At 40.7% G+C, this 20,575-nt stretch overlaps 2 protein-coding genes across 10 annotated transcripts in view; both read left to right on the forward strand.

Moving 5' to 3' along the window:
• LOC131688439 (protein alan shepard) overlaps positions 1-20,575 on the forward strand; it is a 592,207-nt gene that overhangs the window by 29,567 nt on the left and 542,065 nt on the right. The gene's annotated exons all lie outside the window — the stretch shown is intronic.
• Positions 7,545-8,377, forward strand: LOC131688441 (adult-specific cuticular protein ACP-20-like). Its single transcript, XM_058972683.1, has 2 exons — positions 7,545-7,810; positions 7,871-8,377. Exons 1-2 carry the CDS (start codon positions 7,577-7,579, stop codon positions 8,210-8,212), a joined length of 576 nt encoding a protein of 191 aa, XP_058828666.1. The 5' UTR covers positions 7,545-7,576; the 3' UTR covers positions 8,213-8,377.

The raw sequence follows: 20,575 nt of genomic DNA on the forward strand, positions 1-20,575 counted from the left end.
AAGAATATTATTCACAGCAGGTAGACCTATTTGGACAAATAATCGCGGACAGTTGCGTGGAAAATCTTCTTGAATTGTTTTTGGATGCGTCCTAATATTTGCACTCAATTTTTATTTAAAAGTTTGTATAATGAAGAGAATACACAACAAGAATAGCTTTGCTTCACCCGCACAGTAGCCTATTACAAAGTATTATAAAACAGTAACATTTATCTCGGTAGTAGCATCAGCTGCGAGTTTGTTTCCCGTTTGGCCCCACACACGTATGTATAGCTAGTTCCGTAGCAGCAGCGGAGCGGAAAATGTGGGAAATTATTTAATCAGTGTAATAAAGCATCCAACGCGTTCACTAGAGTAAAGTAAATATTTTCGAACTGACATTCGCTGTAGCAATCTTTTCCACGCTTAGTAGCTTAAGTCTAAGCGCGGTTTTGCCATACTTTGGCCGAATTTGTAAACTGTTGGTACGTGCTTTTCAACTCAGGAAAGGTGACGAATGCTGACAACAATCACCCATAATTTAGCCCAGGAGAATCTTATTCTAGAAGTCCCGGGCCCAGTCGTTGTGCTTATTGTTCAGTGATCATTGATTTAGTGTATTTTGACATGACACGACGAAAAATGATTTACATATGGTCAAGGCTCCGAAAATGGCAACCACACAGCGAAATTTTTTGCGTCAAACTGTTTGTTTTCCGTGTGTTTAAGCTGACCAACTGTGGGCTAGGAAAAACCCGTACACATTTTATCTCAAAATTAAAAACACAAAAGTTGATTTCTTAGACTGTTTAGTATTTCTCATGTTTACTATATTTTACTACAGGCCATATTTTCAACAATGATTTTAGGGGTTAGCAGGTTGTAGTTATTAAAGCGATTGGTTCGATTCCCAACCCCGCACACAGGGTTAAAGCTTTTTCAATAGAAATTTTTCTAACCCGAAAAAAGAGGCAAATAACCCTAATGTTGAAACCTCCATAATCGAAATATTTTCTGGATTCAATGTGAAAACTACATATATGTCAGAGTTCCTGTGTTAGTGTTGTGATCGGTTTCCTCCATGTACATTTGTTATTTAAACAGCAGTGCGTATTCATGGAACCCAACTATATTAAGTTTACAATCAAAGTCTAGTTCGACCATTCCGAGATATCTTTTCGTTCTTCGCATTATGCTTTTAAAACATACTGAATAATTGTTTTCTGATTAACATTTTTCTTGTCAAGTTCAAAACCAAACTGAAGTTTATTGTCATGCAGGAAGGTCTTAGAAATGATATGGGTTTCTTTAGAAAAGTAGATACTACTATCGAAATTAACTTACGAAATTATAATAGACTGTTATGTTGCTTAGAACATTGAAATCAAAATGATTAGGTTTCGAATTTAAATATCCACTACCATCCAATCCCGAAATTATGAAATTTGATTTCGATCTGAATGCAGAAACCAAAGACCTGAAACCTTCGCTGATTTTTTTTTTCAAATTTTAATCTTGGAATAAAGAGGATGTATTCATTACTTCAAATGCCCAAAAACAGCTGTACGTGTTAACAGAGTACTACACAAATCGATGAATTAAAAATAAAATGCACCGTATTAACATCGGTTAGACCCCAAGTTCGAAAAACCATAAGTGAGGTAGCACAGAATTTCTATTTTACTGATAAAAAGTGCACGTAACTTGCTATGGTACATGGAAATCCTTTTCCGTAGCGGAACTCCATCTTGGAAGTATTATTTTTTCTCTAAGGTTGTTCTACAATACATTAAGATCGCGGGAGGATCTTCTTTCTTACTTCTGGCCATTACAAATTACAGATGTGGATTCGTCCTCTTTGGAATTTTCGTCCTCACTGAAAACTCTGGTTTTTGACATGGAGTTATTGCACACAGTTTTTGCGGCTTTGTAGTTGTCGTTATTGCTTGATCAACTGTCACAAAGTTGGCAACCATTTGGGGATCAGGCGGCAATATTGAAGACCGTACATTGGTATTGATTGTCGAAGATGAGTTTTCTTAGGGACTGCTGTCTACGGTTTATGATAGTGAGCCGTTTCATCATAGAATGAGGAGGTATGAATCTGTCATTGATAACTGCAAAGCATGGCACTGTCTTGTGCTTTGTATTGTCGGATCAGGCCGCAAATTTACCGCATACTCACCATTGAAGTATCTAGGAATAATTAGTTTTTGCATGTATCCTTTGTAACCGATTCCACTTTTCTATACAGCGACACTTTTAAAGGCCGTATCGCAAGTTCGAGTTGTCATATCGTGTAGTCAAATCTCGATTTTGCCATTATCCATAAACACGAGGATATTGAATTTGATTCTATCTCGGTCACAATCAGCGACATGTTGTAGATTATCCCGCAAAATGATTTTATTTGCCTGTCGCAATCTATCGAAAATTATCATTATTGAATGCCTGATATGATGGGATTGGATAGAGCCTAAGCTCTGAAACCTGTAAGTGAATATTCCAAAAACTCGGGCTAATACGAAAAGACTCGAAGTCAAGTTATTTGACCAGAATTCCACTTTTGTTTTTCATATTGTTTTATCTCTAAACGATCACTTCGGCAAGAACTGAAGTAAGATAACTTTTTCATTGATTCGAACTGAAGTAGAAAATGCACTGGTGTTCAAATCGGCACTTCCCGTTAGATTCTACAATACAGAAGTTCCTCCAAGATTCACTCAAAAATCTTTAAAAGCACGACGTTTTACCAGCATGGGTTCTAAGCATTTTGCACAACAAAGCAAATCATTTTGATTCGAGAGCAATATTTTAAAAGGCCCTAATAGTTTTAAAAAAAAATCGAGATCTGTATTTTGTACAGCAAAACATTCCGAGAAAAAGTTGCAGGGAATGATCTTTTCTTCGCAAAAAAAACAACTGAATAAAAAGTTGTGAATTTTCAAAAAAAAATTAAATTTTTTATTTAAAACTAAAACTACAAAAAAACTCATTTTTGAAAATTTTTATTTTTGTCAACAAAAGTCTGGAGAGGATGGAAACATATTTAATGCGGTTGCATCGCGGAAAAGTAATTATTAACAATATTTTTTTACAACAGATTTAAACATGTTTCTAAATGTCATACTAACTGGCAGACAAAAACATAATTTTATTACACAATACGATTCTCATTTCTAATGAAAATGCTCGTAGCCAAAAATTATCAAAATCTGTAAGATTTCAAGATATTTTAATTTTTTTTTCTTTTTTTTAAAAGTTGGCCTACTGGAGCTGTAGAGATAGGTACGCGGAAGGACTTGCCGTCAGATCGCTTATTACAATTACTGGCAGACGACGGGAAATGTCACACACTTAAACACTGCTTAAGGTCAATTGCAGCGGACCGTGATTCTGATTGTGATATTGAGTGCACGGTTCAGTTGTGCGGGCGTATGGACTTTATGGGCATGAACGTTCATTTGTGTGCGCTTGAGACCGCGTTAATCGGACTAGAAGGGTATCAGCGCGAAGTGCTTGGGCGTTTGTATGTTGACGTGTTGGGTCACGTGGTCGTTTGCTTGTCGCGTGGACGTTGGCATGTAGCGTGTGCCAGCGTGTAACTTCGCGTGTATAAATTTGATTTTCTAATCGTGTGTTTATTCGCATATTCGCATGTGTTCTTGGAAGAATTTGATACTTCATTTTCAGTATATAGGGAAAAGCCCGCTGGAGCTCTCTCTCCAGCAGGCATAAAACCTGCCAATCTTTTATATCAACAGATAACAAATGTTCAAAAGATACAATTTGACACTTATAACTACAATGAAATCTTTGTTTTATTCAATTTCTTAGCAATATCCAAACGCACGTACCTTCCTCTTAACACTAATAATATGGTCTTGTACAACCTTTAGGGCAGCTTGTTTTTGTGTGGAGATCCATTTTCCTGCTTTCGATTTCACTTCCTTAGGATGCTGCTGGAGGGCCTGCTTCATGATAGCGCATTTTTTTTCAATTGGTTGCAATTCCGGTGTGTTCGAGGAACTAAGATCCTTTGGCACAAAATTGACCACTCCAAAACATCTTTCGAGTATTGACACGAGGTTAAATTCGGCCAGAAAAGCGTTGAGCCATTGTTGAAATCTCAGAAGTGGAAGTGGGAAACGCCTTTAGATTCATTTTCTAAGTACACCTGCTCATTGATCATTCCGGTTATAACGATTGGGGTGCTCCGATTTCCACACAAGCAAATTGCCTGCCAAATCATTCATTTTGTAGTAAACTTAGAATCCTCTGCTTTCCAGCTGGCTCAGGAATTTATGACGAGTTGTAAAGAAAAGGAAGCTGCCTGAAATCTGCTTTCACATAAGTCTCGTCATCTATGACGGGATGATACGGTTTCATCAACTGTTAAGTGTAGAGCGTCCGCGCATGTGATTTTCCGAGAATATTCTGTCGTTTGTCGTGATTTGGCGCCTTTTGAATATCGTACGTGTGTAGTTTTGCACGTTTTTTGCATCTTGCGCAAAATATTTGGTTAAATGCAGTTTTTGCACCACATTTTTCTCTAAACTATTGGGATCCATCTTGAATGCTTAGACGACCGGCTTGAGATACTTCTCACTGTACGGATATCCAGTGTGACCACTTTTTCCTTCGTACCGACAGTCGAACGTTCGTTAAACCGTTTCAAAGCACTACTTACCCAAGATTTATACCATTCCCGTCTTCTTGCCAATGACAAGGTGAAAGATATCCAGAATTTCCAGGTACGTGAGCAAAAAATGTTTACGCTGCCTATGTTCTTCTGACTCTATTCTTGCCAGGGGTGCACAATCATTAGTGAAACTTATACAATGTAAAAATACACATTGAACGAAACTCACCAAAATTTCAATAGATAATCCCTGATGGAAAAAATATGCAATTTGATTCCATACACCTTTCAGCAGTCTTCCCATATGCACATCGCACACAATGTTCACTCTGGTTCTGTGTTTATATTACACTTAAACACGCTATTTCGTACCTAAACACGTGCACATGTTCGCCTGCACAACTGAACCCCATGTACGTACACGGTGTGCCTACACATCGGTTCGTGGCACTAGTTTTCTCTTTCTCACTCTCATCGTCACTAGCGCTGACTCTCTTTGCCATGTGCGAATCATTCTCCTGTACGCACCCGGCGTACGTACACGGACGTTTGAACTAGAGTTAGCACATCGTTCGCTTGAGTTCGATGTTCGAGGCGAACTTGTACATCGAGACGAAACATGTTTAAAGTTGAACGCGTGCACGAAATTTTGTACACAGGTACAAAATTGTTCATGTTCATGGCAAGTCTGCCTTTTAGTGACTATCAGCATGCCTTATCGTTACGAGTTTATTCCTGAAAATGTGCGTGTAGATCAACCAAGTAGAACAACCAAGCGATTATTCACATAAAATAAAATTAAACATGTGCACGGAAGCAGGGCATTTCAAACAAAACTCAAAATTATTATGAAGCCACATGCAAAAATAGAAAGTTTAGCCGATTTATTATCCAATCCAGCTCATGTGCTTTGAACGCCGTCCTCTTTCATTACTATTTTCGATTCCTTAATTTCTCTTTCTGTTCTCTAGCCACATTCAAAAATGACTTTCCATAGCCAAGATTAACGTCACGCTCAAACGGATGTTGAAATGAAATCGATTCCTCGGCTTTAAATTATAAATAAGGTCCTCGTTGTAACACAACGATATTCGACTCTGACCGAAATATCAAAAATTTGCTCTAATAAGCCCTTCTTGGTAACCACTCTAAAACAAACAAATGACATTACTAGCGACTACCCTTTTTCGAAGTCGTACCACATGTAAGTACCAACAAAAGAAGTTAAGATCGACGGCGTGTTCACCGAGACGATTTTGGTTTGCGCGAATCTGCTGAAGCACGTGGTTGGCTTTCTCAATGACCCCATACATCAGCCAGTGAAGATAGTAAATGATTGTATTCAACAATCAGTTACAACTAACGGAATAAAGACCTATGTCAGCTCATCCTCACAGTGAGTGATTTTCCCTGGGTCTGTTTCACCTATCTTCTCATTGATAAGGTTCCTTATCTGTTCGTCGTTTTATGCCACGGGTCCTAACCGGATTAATGGTAAATAAGTGGGCCATACAACCACAGCCAATAAGTGTTGACCTCCTGTATGCGGTGCAATTGGGAGTGAGAATCTATGATAATCTAGTAAAAATTAAAAAAAATCAAACTTTTTAACGTATTGTATTGTATTTCACAAAATTAGGTCTCAATTTTTTAGAGTACCGAACATACAACAGTGTTATTCTGTTCCTGAACGTGAGCAGTACTATATGTTCCTGATGCGAAGAAATTTAAAAAAATGCTTCTAGTCATGTTTTGTTTCTCAATAAACAATTCAGTTCGCTAACAGGAGGTCGAATCTGGCATCACTTCAAAACAAATGATATTGTGATGATTCCTTTGCAAAATAATTTATTTTCGACGATTTTTTATCTATTCTGAGCGTAGGGCCTGGTAGATCCTGGCCCTAGCGCAATATTTTGAGATCCACTTCCAATTTTTTGCACAATCCTTTCAACATGATTCTTAATATAAAAAAAAAATAATGAGTAAAAATAATGTTCTAACTTTGAAAAAATCAATTTTATTCTAATAATTGCAGATTTTATGAGTTTACAATAAAAAGAATTTTTTTTTAATTTTTTTCGTCAGCTCATGCGAACTTTTTTTTTTATTTGATTTTTTTTTTCCATACAGCGAATAGTTTCCGAGTATTATTCTTTCAAAAGATGCTCAATAGTACAGAATTCTAATCTATCACCCAGAACGACGTGCGCTCGAAACTCGGGAAACATTATGAAAATATGATAAACAATGTTTTTCTTCACTGAAGAGTCAACCATATTCTACCTTATAGCAATTTAATTATTTCTAATTCACCGATTTTTTTCTATCAAGCTGTAAATCATTGTGTATTTAATGAACACATATTCAATATATTTTACTGCACACAATAACAGATGTTAAAATTTATTAAAATACTTACGCACCTAATCAAGCGCAACAGGTTTCCTCCTTTCTCGCACAAGCGATTGTTCTCACCATAGTTCATTCAGCTGGAAACAACCCTCAACGACGCGTTGTACCGGAACCGATTCGGTAGCAAACGCTGCTCCAAAATTCATATTAGCTACCCACCAGAATGCACAGTCCGCCAGCTCAGGCCAGCAAACAAAAAAAAACTTTACATAGTCATAGAACTTTCCCATAAAAAGTTTTATGAATTTTTAATGAACCCTGGTGAAACCAATCGATCGATGGTCAATTCTCAATCGGTGATTGTCTCTGCAATCGTCTGGCACAAACGATCCAGCCATGCTGTGTGAAAATACTCGAGCCCTCAAAGCTTCCGGCTGCAAGCATTCACAGAGAAAAAAAATATGAGGGGTGGAACAACCTTCGAAAGAATGCAGCTAGCACGATAACTGAACGACTGCTGCAGGCCGCCTCCTCCGCCCGGTTGTTGATTTCCATTGGTAGCCTTTGGACAACCGCATTCATTAGTATAAATAGTGCAGTATGGTGGCTCGAGGGACATCAGTAGCGTTTGCAAATTCTAACCGCAACCATTGGCCGACACAGAACCATCATCTGACAATGTTCCGCTTAACAATCGTTGCTGTGGCCCTTGTGGGAGTTTCCCTGGCCTACGAGCATCACGGGTTTATCAGTGAAGTCAAACACATCCCGTACAAATATATTGGTGGTGGTGGTGGGGGTGGCGACATCGGTGGAGGATTCGGCGGATCGCAGGTATGTAAAATTTGGTGAAACATTGAAGGTGCATACACTTGACTATCGAAACGATTGCAGGGAGGATTCGAGGGCGGCATCGGCTTGGGGGGTGGCTACGAAGGTGGTGAGGAATACTACTCTTATCCAAAGTACAAATACGAGTACGGAGTGAAGGATTACAAAACCGGAGACCACAAGAGCCAATGGGAAATGCGCGACGGAGATGTCGTCAAGGGGGAGTACACACTGGATGAAGCTGACGGAACGAAGCGCATTGTTGAATACTACGCCGATAGCAAGAACGGATTCGAAGCCAAGGTGAAGAATATTGGACATGCCATCGGCGGGGAAGAGGGCGGACTGCAGGAAGGTGGACTGGGTTATGGCTACAGTTACAGCAAACTGAAGAAATTCAATTAAACCGAACCCGAAACGATTGGCTGAACTAGGACTGAAGACTGAGTCCGATTTCCATTTCCGACTTTGCCTGGTATGTTCATGTTAGATTAACCGCAGTTTTTTCGACTGCTATGTGTATCTGTCAAATAAGCTGTGATCTGTACTCAACATGTGTGCTATTTCTCAATAAAAGATGATATTTAAATTTGATTTCTTGGGTTATATTTCTTCCATCATTCGGTAAATGATATTTTACAACGTATGAATTTGCAACTTGTAAGAAGAATAGATTGCATATTGCAGTGACAAGCCAAAAAATGACCACCACCGACCCGTCCTTATTCCTACCCAGAGTTTCTTCTCTAAATTTTAACCAAAGCGGACTACCGAACCAACGAGTTTGAAGTGGTATTGGATTTTTTGACAATGTTCATGGAGGAAACCCACTACCTCGTGTTTTCACTGCTGAGTGATACTGTGTGTATCAAATCATCAGAGCAAGTAAAATTAGGAAAAAGAATTTAATTGCTTACAGCTTTGTTAGGAGAGTTATTAACCTTCTAACGAAGCGATGTCGGGGTCAGTTTTAAATGGGGTCTAACAACGCCTTGTAGTGTATCATTTCCACGATTTTTATATTTTTGCGGTCGGGTTTAAGTGAATAGTATGATGCGTTGATTAGAAAAATATAGTATAGATATCATGCGTTGGTTAGAAAAATATAGTTCCACACTTAACCTCACAGATGGCGCCACCACAAACTTTTCCACGAAAAGAGATAGAAAGAAGGTGACTTCTACTAAGTTGTAGAACTGCAGGCTATTCGCAGTAATTCTTCTGAACGTGATAATATATAGTCTCGCTTCATTTAAAAGTTAGTGGTGGTGCTCTCTATCTTACATTTTCCACAATCAGTAAGATTTTTTTTTGACACAAGAGCATTTTTTCGAAAGGGCGTAGACATTTCTAGGCGCATAAATTTCAAAAAAATTTGTTCGATTACTGTATTTTCTACAGCAAAACTTTCTGAGAATGAGTTACAGGGAATGCATATTTCTATGCGAAAAAAAATTTTGTGTCATTTTCCACAAAAACAAATTTGTGTTAAAAATTTAAATTGGAAAAAAAACCCATTTTTTCCAATTTTTTTTTGCAACAAAAACCTTAAGAGAAACATTTTGAATGTGATTGTATGATGGAGTTTTCGAGATATTTGGATATAACACAATTATTTTATTTTATTGCGACTTTTTCATAAGTTATTCGCGTTTCTCCGTCAACTGCAAAAGGTTTTTCAAAAGGCCCATAACATATCTTGTAATCAAGGCGATATTGTAACCCATTTAAAAGCTACATGAAAACAACTAAAATATGATCGAAGTATTTAGTTTAATCATCAGACCCTTTGGTTGAATTAACTGCTTTTGCTGGACCAAAATTCCAAATATCTCAAAAACTATCGCATTTTGGAAGATTTTTGTTAAATGCATTTTGATTTAAAATGATACTTAGAATTATATTCTGTAATAAAATTAGTTTTATATGTCAATTATTATGAAATTTAAAAACATGTATAAAGTTATTTATATGAACGTGTCCACTGGAAAACAGACAGAGAAAGAATGACCGGAACGGTGAGAATGAAGAAACGGTGAGAATTCACCTTTACTGGAAACACTGTGAAAAGATGTCCTCAAGCAGGAATCGAACCTACGATCTCCCAGTCTCTAGTTGGGTGCGTTAATCACTCCACCATCGAGGAACTGTGACGATGCCATCAAATATTCCCAACAGTACTGTGATCGCCGCCGCAGCCTCCAATACCTCCTAATTGACCCATCGACCCCCAATGTCTCCTATAAGCAGATCGTCACCTCTCGCTCTCATCGATCGGCCAAATCTCTCTCGTTATCTATTTTTGGGTCTAGTGGACTGCGCTCAGGCTTGAGATATTTATTATCACTGTTTGTCCCCTTAGCTAACTCAGTCGCCGCCAGACTTTGGCAGTGAATAGAATATGTGAATAAAGACATCAACATGCCCCTCCATAGCTCCACCCCAACCCCGCACATAGGGTTAGACTCTATGTGCGGGGTTGGGAATCGAACCCAGGTGAGCTGCGTATAAGACAATCGATTCACCAACTACGCTATGTTCGTCCCCACCATTTTTTGAGAAACACCCTATTTTTTACAAATTTTTATTGTAGCTCAAGTATCTTCGATTTTTTTTAATTTGATTTACTTAAATTTTCTGAAAGACTGTGAAACTTTATCTCAAACCGTTAAAAACTTAATTGTAATAGTTGATTAATTTTAGAACTTCCCAATCCACCATTTTATATAATAGAAAAGACTTGAAAAGCGCAAAATTGCATCGTCAGAATGAAACTATTTCTTCTATATTTTCCATCGTGAAAGTAATTTAAAAATATTACCAAGGGTCAATTAATGCAAAACCAAATTTTTAATATAACTTGCAGTTTTCATTTTTCAATAACATATACCTACTTTAGATGATTTTTAGGATTTTTGAAGACAAGCGTTTTTTTTCTAACTCATTAAAACTCTAGCGTCTATTATTAAAGAGAAATAAGTACTAATAATATCAAATTTAATTTTTGAAATCAATTTTGTGAAATTTAAAAAAATATTGTCATCGCCAATCGCTGATTTCAGAATGGCGTTAATCATCAATTTCCTATGTCTACTGACCACCCTCTTTCAAATGACAAATATTGACGATGGTTCTCTCTATTTCCTGATAACTGGTTATCGTCATTTTGGATTTCAAAATGACTTTTCACTGTTTTGTGGTAATCGAAAGTCTATTTTGAATTTCAAAATGGCGTTAATCATCAAATACCGATGTCTACTTTCATTACCGATTGTCTACCCTTTCAAATGACACCCATGTTGCTCACTGTTCTTTCTATTTTCTGGTAACCGTAGTCGCCATCTTGGTTTGTAAAACGACGTTAATCATCAATTTCCGATGTTTTCTAAGCAACCTTTTTCAAATAACACCCATATTGATGATGGTTTTTACCGTTTTGTGGTAGCCGGAAGTCGCTATCTTGGACTTCTATGTGGCGTCAATCATCAATTTCCGTTGGCTACTGACCCATACGGTTCAAAGACCTCACGATTTCTATGACATCGAAACTATGTATTATTTTCGTAGTGCAAAAATAGGTGTCGAACCATTTTCGCTCTATTTAATATTTTAAGAAATTACGAAAAATAGCGTGATTTAGTTGCGAAAACAACCTTAAACTCATTGAAAAGTACTTAAAATTCAACCCATCCAAGTTCTTCATTGTTCCTTGTTGATCAAGGCACTGATCATCTTCACACACTTGCTCAGCTCACCAAGGGCAAATGCTGAAAATCTCTCCCCTATAGCAATCATTTTCTACTACGAATTAACGGCAGCATATTGCTGATTGCATTCTGTGGATCAGGTATCAGGTATCAGAATATATTGGCTCAAATGGCACGTTCCCCGTATGTAGTCGGGGATTTGTGCCTAAAGTCTTTCAGTTCAAAAGTGCCCAATAGCCCCGAGTGATCTTAAGACTGTACGTATCCACCGTGTAAAAAACTTTTGTTCATCTGCTTCCGATCCAAACAGTACTACTTTATCGACTATACTTTGACCTATTTCCTCAGCAATCTTCCCATGAACATCGACAAGTTAGCACCTATGTACAAAATTTCGTGCACGCGTTCAACCTCAAACATGCTTTGCCTTTGTGTGCAGGTTCGCATCGAGCACCGAACCCAAGCGAACGATGTGCAAATATAGGTTTAAACATCGTGTGCGTACATAAGAAGGGCACACACAAAACAATGAGTCAATGCTAGTGATGATGGGTGAAAGAAAGAGAAAACTAGTATCAAGAACCCGTGTGTACGAACACCGCGTACGTACATGGGGTTCGTTTGTGCAGACGAACATATTCTCGTGTTTTGGTACGCATTAGCGCGTTCGGGTTTGCACACGAAATGATGGTGTAGGATGAGCACAGAACTAGAGCGAACATGGTGTTCGATGTTAATTTGGAAAGATTGTTCCTCAGAACTATTTTCATTACACTTTACGGTAGAAAGTTGATATTCAACCAAAGTCCATCCTGCAAATGCATAAAGAAACGCTAAAAGTTTCATGAAAATCGGAGAACATCACTACGTGAAGTGACACATTTTTTTCAAAAATCTAACCTTTTATCTTGCCAATCCATGATATACATAGCATGACTAGTGCCAGTCAGGATAACGACCTACGTATTTGTAGTTTTGCAAGGGATTTATGTAAATGGTAGTGTTTCGCATGGAATGACCCATATACAAACGCTCGGGTCCTTTACAATCATCCACGCACACCTACATTCGTGATCTCGCAAACAGGACAACATCCTGGTGACTAAGTGGACGTTTTAGCACTTACGAGTTTACAAACGCGGTCGCAAGAGAGAACCTACCAACACCCGTATTCGCGCGGTCATGAATCGGTTACGTCCGGAAGTCCGTACTCTCGGTTCTAGTGTCCTAGGTCCATGCCTTCAGTTCGACCAATAAAACAAATAAAGCTCATATCCGCTAGACAACACGTTTCATGGCGACAGGTCCGGAATCTCTGGTGATACGGAAGGACGCACTCTTTTCTAGCACCTGAACCGTACACCGAAAATTTAAAAATTCACGGTCCGCGCGGTCATCCAAGAACACACGCGAGTATGCGGTCAGATACGGTTATAAAATCGAATTTATACATACAAACGTCCATGCAACATACAAACGCCTACACGATCGAACATCTTAACTTACAAACGTCCGAGCCCTTCGCGATGATACACAAAGACGAACATACAATCGCGATCATCCATCCACAACTAAGCCCATAATTTCGCGAACACAAAGACGCCTTGATAATTTGGTGAACGCTATAACAATTATAATCTGATTGATTATCGCGGTCTCAAGCGCGCACAATTTAACGCCCATTCCCGCGCGATAATAAAGTCCCTACGTGGGAGTGGGCGTAGCGTATTGGTAAATCGATTGCCTTGTACGCAGCGCACCTGGGTTCGAGTCCTGACCCCGCACATAGGGTTAGAAATTTTTCCTAAGAAATTTTTCCAACCCGAAGAGGTTAAAACCTCTATAATTGAAATAAAAAAAAAGTCCCTACGCCCGTACATCTGAATCGTACACTTAATATAACAATCAGAATCATGACCCGGTGCAATTGGCCTTAAGCAGTATTTAGTGGGTGACATTTTCCATCTCGTCATTCTGACGGGGAGACCTTCCGAGACCCTAGCTCTACAGCTCCAATGGGATACGAAAAAAAACGAAATTCAAAATATCTTGAAAACTATCATGTTTTGGAAGATTTTCATTGAAAACATTTTAATTTAAAATGGGTGTTAGATTGAAATTTTGTTATGTTGCTATGTTGTAATTGCCGCAAGGTTCTACTGTAGCGATTTTGTTGGCTATTTTCGGCAAATGTAAGACTAAGAGAAACGAAAGCAATGGAATTGAAAGACGAATAGGTATTCTAGAGCGAATCAGTTATAAACTTAGAACAGAAAACTAGGACTAGGCGGGCTCATATGGACATGATCGAAAGGAAATGTGAAGAATCTTTTGTCTTCTGCTGGCAGGAGTTACGCTTTTCACCCAAGTCTACCGCATGGTCGTTGGTAGAACATAACTCATCATTATGTTTTATCGCCGACGACGGCGTCGTCTGTTAGCCTTAAATTTGTCGAAAATTAAAATCGATGCAGTAGAATGATATTCTGAAAAAGTACAGTTTTGTCTGTCATTCAGTGTGAAATTTAAAACCATACTTAACCCCTTCATGTGCAAGTTGTTTATAAACAATGACGTTTTAAAAATTCTATTACTTTTGATTAACGCAAAATTTGCTAACAAAAACAAGTAGGATTAATAAATGTTACTATAACCTTTTATTGGAGTACTAACAGTTACAAGTATCAACTCTAGAACTGATATTATTGCAATAATTCAGAATGCGATGCCGATGAAACAGTGCTGCCATGGACATGGCGACGTTGACGACGAATAATGAAATTTTCATATATCTTCGTTATTCTGCAATATTACTGAAAACTGTTAAAACCTATTCATTCAGGCTGTCTTCGACTACGTTTTCCACGCAATTGGGCTATTACAAACATTCTAAGAGAATTGTATTGGGCATTGGAAGGTAAAAATTGAGCAGCTTCTAGCACTGCGAGGGAAGCACCTATCTTTATGAAGAAGGGTTTTTCGTATTTCTTGACCCAACCTATTTTCAAGAAAAAAAAAGTTTTGAAGCCCTTTATGCACTAGAAAAAAAAAACTGTGCGTGAAAGGGTTAAAGTTATTGTAGGAAAAACATCAACTCATTCTTGGATAGTTGCGGTTCAAAATATGGCTATAGAATCTTTTTTTGCCTTTCTCAATAGAAAGGTATTGCAATTGCTCTGAAAACCAACTTTTTAACGGAGGCCCGGAGGGCCGAGTGACATATACCATTCGATTTAGTTCGGCGAGTTCGGCAAATGTCTGTGTGTGTATGTTTTTTTTATAGTAAGGTTAAAAAAGCTTCAAAAGCCTGGCCTGTAGTGTATTGGCACTGTGTGGGACTCACGACTCACGTTCGTGCCTAACCACTAAAAACATTCCTTACTTTTTACGCCCTTCTTCCCCACGGAACTACGTCGTCGTATTACTTCGTGGGGGGGGGGGGGGGTTCGTTGCGCTTTCGTCGCACCTCCTTCTGCTGCTCTATCTCGGAGCCTCGCTTGGTTCATGGAGTGACACGACCTATGAGCTTTGATTTAACTCTCGGTTCCTCTCCTGCTTCTTGTCTCCATCCATTACGTCGCCGTTTATTTCTCGTCCCTGTGGTGAGCCGTTTAGGTGCTGATTCCCTGAGCCATTCAGCTCATGTTTCCGTGAGTCATTCAGCTCCCGGCCTCATCAGGATCCGCTTGGATAGTGCTCAACGGTGAACTCACCCTACTCCGACCTATGGTTCCCCGACGGAGGAATTTCCTCCGACACCGATACCCGCTTTCTTGAGCCATTTAGCTCTACTAAAATCTTCCAGCTTTACCGCTTATCCTACTCCGAGTGAGAGTTCCCCGGCAACGGAATTTCTTTCGTTACCGGTGTTTGTTTCGTGAGCCAACTAGCTCCCCTTTTCGTCACGATTCTGTCGGGTAGTCCACGGCGCCGAATCAGCCCTATCGTAAATTCCCCGGCGGCAGACCGCTCCCGATACCGATGTACGTTTCTGTGAGCCATTAAGCTCTCCGCCTCGTCTACTCCGTCTAGTCCCCGGCGGTGGACCTAGCCTACTCAACGGCCAGTCAGCAGATGCTGAGGTCCATCCAGCGATTCCGGGTAGAGCGTAGCTTCCGGTTCACTGGCGCCCCAACGACCCACTTCTGGCTATTCGACGCGGTCTATTCGGTCTAATCCCCGACGGTGGATCTAGCCTACTCACGAGCTGCCCGGTAGAGTGTCGAGGTCGGTCCGGCGATTCCGGTGGAGCCTGACGTCCGGTTCGCTGGCGCCCCGACGACCCGAGCCCGGTGCTACATCGCGTACTACTCAACTGGTCCCCGGCGGTGGACCCAGTCTACACCGTCGGTGAGTTTCCCGGCGGCGGAATTTCTCCCGAAACCCTATTTGTGGTTCCACTGCGGCGTTCTAACCAATGTCGTTGCTTTGTTGGTCCCTTCGCCACTTCCTTTGCAGCTCGGAAAGTATACTCGTAACAACTCTGTTGACAGCGTCCCAGATATGCTCGTTGCGGCACATCTCTTCGACGATATTATCCACTGTTATATCAGGCAACCCCTTCGGACTTCTTCGAATCTGGGGCATTCGAAGACCACGTGTTCCGGTGTCTCTTGCACGTTCACACACTCCGGGCAAAGGGGTGACGAAGCGTGTCCAAACCGATGTAGGTATTTCCGGAAGCATCCATGCCCGGACAAAAACTGCGTCAGATGGAAGTTCACCTCTCCATGCTTCCTATGTACCCAAGTAGACACATTTGGGATGAGTCGGTGGGTGTACCTTCCTTTCTCCGCGTAATCCCACTCTTGCTACCACTTAGCCAACGAGTCCGCTCGAACCAGTCTCCTTGCATTACGTTCATTTCTCCGCTTGTAGCATTCTACGTCCTCAGCCAGAGTGATGCAGATGGGAATCATCCCGGCAAATACGCATACCGCCTCCGACGATATCGTTCTGTACGCACTTGCGACACGAACAGCCATTAGGCGAAAAGTGCTTGTCAACTTCGTCCGGTTCCGCTTTAAGTTCAGCGCAGCAGCCCAGGCCGGTACGCCATATCTCAGGATTGAGGATGAGACATTCGCCAGGAGACGTCTCGTGCTGCCTCCTGCCCCTCCGTGATTCGGTATGATCCTTGCCAATGCGCTAGTTGTCCTCGCAGCCTCACTTACATACATAGTCGACATGGCAGTTGTAATTCAACTGATCGTCAACCATCATACCCAGGTGCTTCAGCGCGCGCATCGATGGAATGGATTGTCCCCCGACGCTGATCTCGAGACGCTGGATTTGCTTACGATTGCTAACCAGCACTACCTCAGTCTTGTGGTGAGCCAGCTGCAACCTGACGTTAACCATCCAGGTTTCTACGATGCCTATTGTCTCTGCCGTCAGCATCTCCACCTCCTCAAGGGTCTCGCCCGTTATCGTCAGGACAACATCATCTGCAAAGCCGACCATCTCCACTCCCTTGGGCAGTTCCAGTGTTAACACTCCGTTGAACATAATATTCCAGAGCGTTGGGCCGAGTATGGAGCCCTGAGGTACTCCCGCCGTTACGCTAATCGACCTCTGCCCCGTGTTCGTTTCGTAGACCAGTACTCGGTTCTGAAAGTAACTTTTCAGAACCTTGCACAGATAGTCCGGAACCCGCATTCTATGCAGCGCTACGGCGATGGCTCCCCAGCTAGCACTGTTGAACGCGTTCTTCACGTCTATCGTTATACGGCGCAGCAGCGATTACCCCTTCTCTTTTGCTTCAATGCTTTCTCCGCGTTCGCGATGACGATGCGGATGGCGTCCACCGTCGATATTCCTTTCCGGAACCCGAACTGTCTCTACGATAGTCCGTTCTCACTTTCAGCGTAGGTCGTCAGCCTGTTGAGGATGACTCTTTCCAGGAGTTTACCGAGAGTATCCAGCAGGCATATAGGCCGATACGATGCTGGATTTCCTGGTGGTTTCCCTGTGTGTGTATGTATGTATGTGTGTATGTGCGTCTGTGTGTGTATGTGACCAAAAATGTCACTCATTTTTCTCAGAGATGGCTGAACCGATTTTGCCAAACTTAGTCTCAAATGAAAGGTGCAACGTTTCCATAGGCTGCTATTGAATTTCTAATGGATCCGACTTCCGGTTCCGGAATTACAGGGTGATGAGTACAAACACGCAGAAAATGTCGATTTTAATAAATTCTCCAATGAATGTATAAAGGTGAAAATTTTTCCAAAATATGACCACAACTGCTTCGATTTGTAGTATTAGGTCACTAACATCCATTCAAAGTCTATTCGGCCACATTGGCCACCATCATCGGTTCCGGAAGCCCCGGCGGAAGTATCTAAATTCAGAATAACAGTCACATCGGTTTCTCGGAGATGGCTAAACCGATTCAACTAAACTTGGTCTCAAATGAAAGGTATTGCGTCCCCGTAAATGGCTATTTCATCTCGATCCGACTTCCGGTTCCGGAGTTACAGGTTGTGGCGTGCGATCACATAGCAAATTGTGATTCAAACCGATACTCCGATGAAAGCATAAAAGGTAAAAATGAAAGCATAAAAGGTAAAAATGTCTCTCAAACAACTTAAATTTGCTGTTCTAGGTCACCGACAGCCAACCAAACTTTCGTTGACTACATTGACCACCATAGACGGTTCCGGAAGTGCCCGAGAAAAGCGTCCATCTTTCAAAATTTACGAACTTACATCAGTTTCCCGGAAATGGTTGGGCCGATTTTCACAACCTTAGTTCCAAATGATAGCTATAATATCCCCACAGATGTCTATAAAATTTCGTACAGATCGCTTATATGGGTCCGGAAATATAGACTAAATCGTCCGGTCACATATGAAATTCTTATATAAGCCGGAACTCAATTTTTATTTTCAAAGGGGGACCCAATGAAATTTCAGAAATCGAATTAGTATTTTTGATGCCAAACATCTTTAAAATGCATGACACGTCGAGATTTTATGTTAACACGAAAATATTTTTTTTATGAAAATCGACTTTTTGGGACTTTGCCGATTTCGCACCTTTTTTCAGTTCAATATTACCGTGGCTTGTTCTGATACATTGCAGATCAAGAACGAACTATTGGGTCGTAAAAATGCACATTTTGTCATTCAATAGCTTTGAGACCATAGTACTGTGACTTCATATGGGAACAGTGCTACAGTCTTTGAAAGGAATAATCAATCTTCTCTAATCGTTCCATATACGGCGTCGAAATTTAGCCCAATTCATATTTAAGTCCCCTCCCTCCCATACCAATAACGATGAACAGAATTAGACCAGGAAAACCCGAATTTTAACTACCCACTTCCAATGTTCATTTGAATCCGGAGAACGGTTGGCTTGTGTGCCGAATGATTTCAAGTACAGACATTACACTAGGAAAAGGGATGATATGTTCCCATGTATACATATGTACGCGTACATTACAACCAACCGAGCCCACTCTCTCAGCTAGGCCGCTGCTGTGTCCGACTCGTACACACAATGATTGTCATTCCAATGTGTACTTATTTAAAAGTCTCTATGGTGCAATTGAGATTTGAACAACAGCTTTTCAGCATCATCCTCATCATCATCATCATCATCATTGCTATGGCCACCGTCAGTTGCAGCAATAGCAGCATCCCGTTACTGGAATGTGTAAATGTTGTCATCATTATCGAACTGGGTCCATTCGTTGGCAGTGTTCGGGGTGGATCCAGCAATAATGCAGTTAAACAAGATCATTACAAAAGATTGCAGCTTTCAAGTGAGCTAAAATGTATTGGTCGTAATCGCCTACTACAGGCCATTAAAACAACTGTAACGAATAGCAGTTACAAAGCTTAATTTCCTGTTAAGCGCAGGGTACCCTAGGCGCGACACAGTCTTGTCGTCTGAGCTCCGGCACACGTGCGTCGAAATTGGAGAATCCTACACGTCCTTGTCGTGCGAGTGCGCTCAGTTCGGTACAATGGGAACGTGTTCGGATGTGAGGAATGAGCTTTTAGTGCAGTCCTTCATCGTGAGCTAAACATTCCATGGCCACACTTGAAAACCTGTGAAACTTTCCCAGCATATCCACGTCTTTATCCGACAATATTCTAACGAACGAATGTACGATGATAGGGTGCGAACAGAAGTATTTTGAAGATTGTCGACAAATCATCGTGAACCGCAGTACGTTTTCAATTCGAACTTCGTCAGAAGGAACATTTGGAGAAATACCATATACGTAACCACGGTTGAGTAAGCCCCTAGTCATATCGTCGCTTTCGTGCTATAGGGGAACAACTTACAATCTGCGAATGTTCGTTTGAAAATTTGGACACCAAAACATATTCTTGGGGCACATCATTTATATTTTGTCATCCAAAATGCCCTGTACTATCTAGGGCTATGCGACATTCTTAAATTAGCATATTTTAGGTTGCTACTTCAATTCCACTCTTTTTACAACTTTATAAAAAGCCAAGAAGGCACACTAATTTGATGAATTTCAAAGCCATCCCCATTTGCCATCAGAATTTCAAACATGATTAATTTTGAGTTGTGCCTCCAGTGAACCGAACCGACGATATATGCTGTGCATGTTTGTTGTGGGAAGCTCTCGTTTCGTTGTCATTCGTTCGTTGGTAGCTTTTAAAAGTGCCACAAGCCTTGCACCGCACAACTGCCAACAGTGTTACAAATCCTCGCTGCCGCTGGATGCTGTTATAGAGTAGACACATCTTGGCTACCGAAACGGATATTGGATGAATTTCGGGAGCGGATGCGGATTCCCTTGTGCGTGACTACTGGAAGGTGGTGTACAGTCGTAAATCATAGAGGCTTGGTTATTTGTTTTCGTCCTTTTTATGCCTGTGTGTGTGCTTGGTTGAAAATTGCGGATGGCCCTAGTGGTGGGTGCCTGTTCCGGATGGATAGTACTAAATACAGCTGGTCAGTGGTGCCACGAGTCAGAGGAAGTAGAGTTAGCATATCCGCAAACATATGGTTTGGGATCTTGTGAGTGGATAACGAACCGCTAACATCTTCATACATAGTCTTACATGTTCTT

Source organism: Topomyia yanbarensis, chromosome 3 (assembly GCF_030247195.1).
Source record: "Topomyia yanbarensis strain Yona2022 chromosome 3, ASM3024719v1, whole genome shotgun sequence".
Taxonomy (NCBI): domain Eukaryota; kingdom Metazoa; phylum Arthropoda; class Insecta; order Diptera; family Culicidae; genus Topomyia; species Topomyia yanbarensis.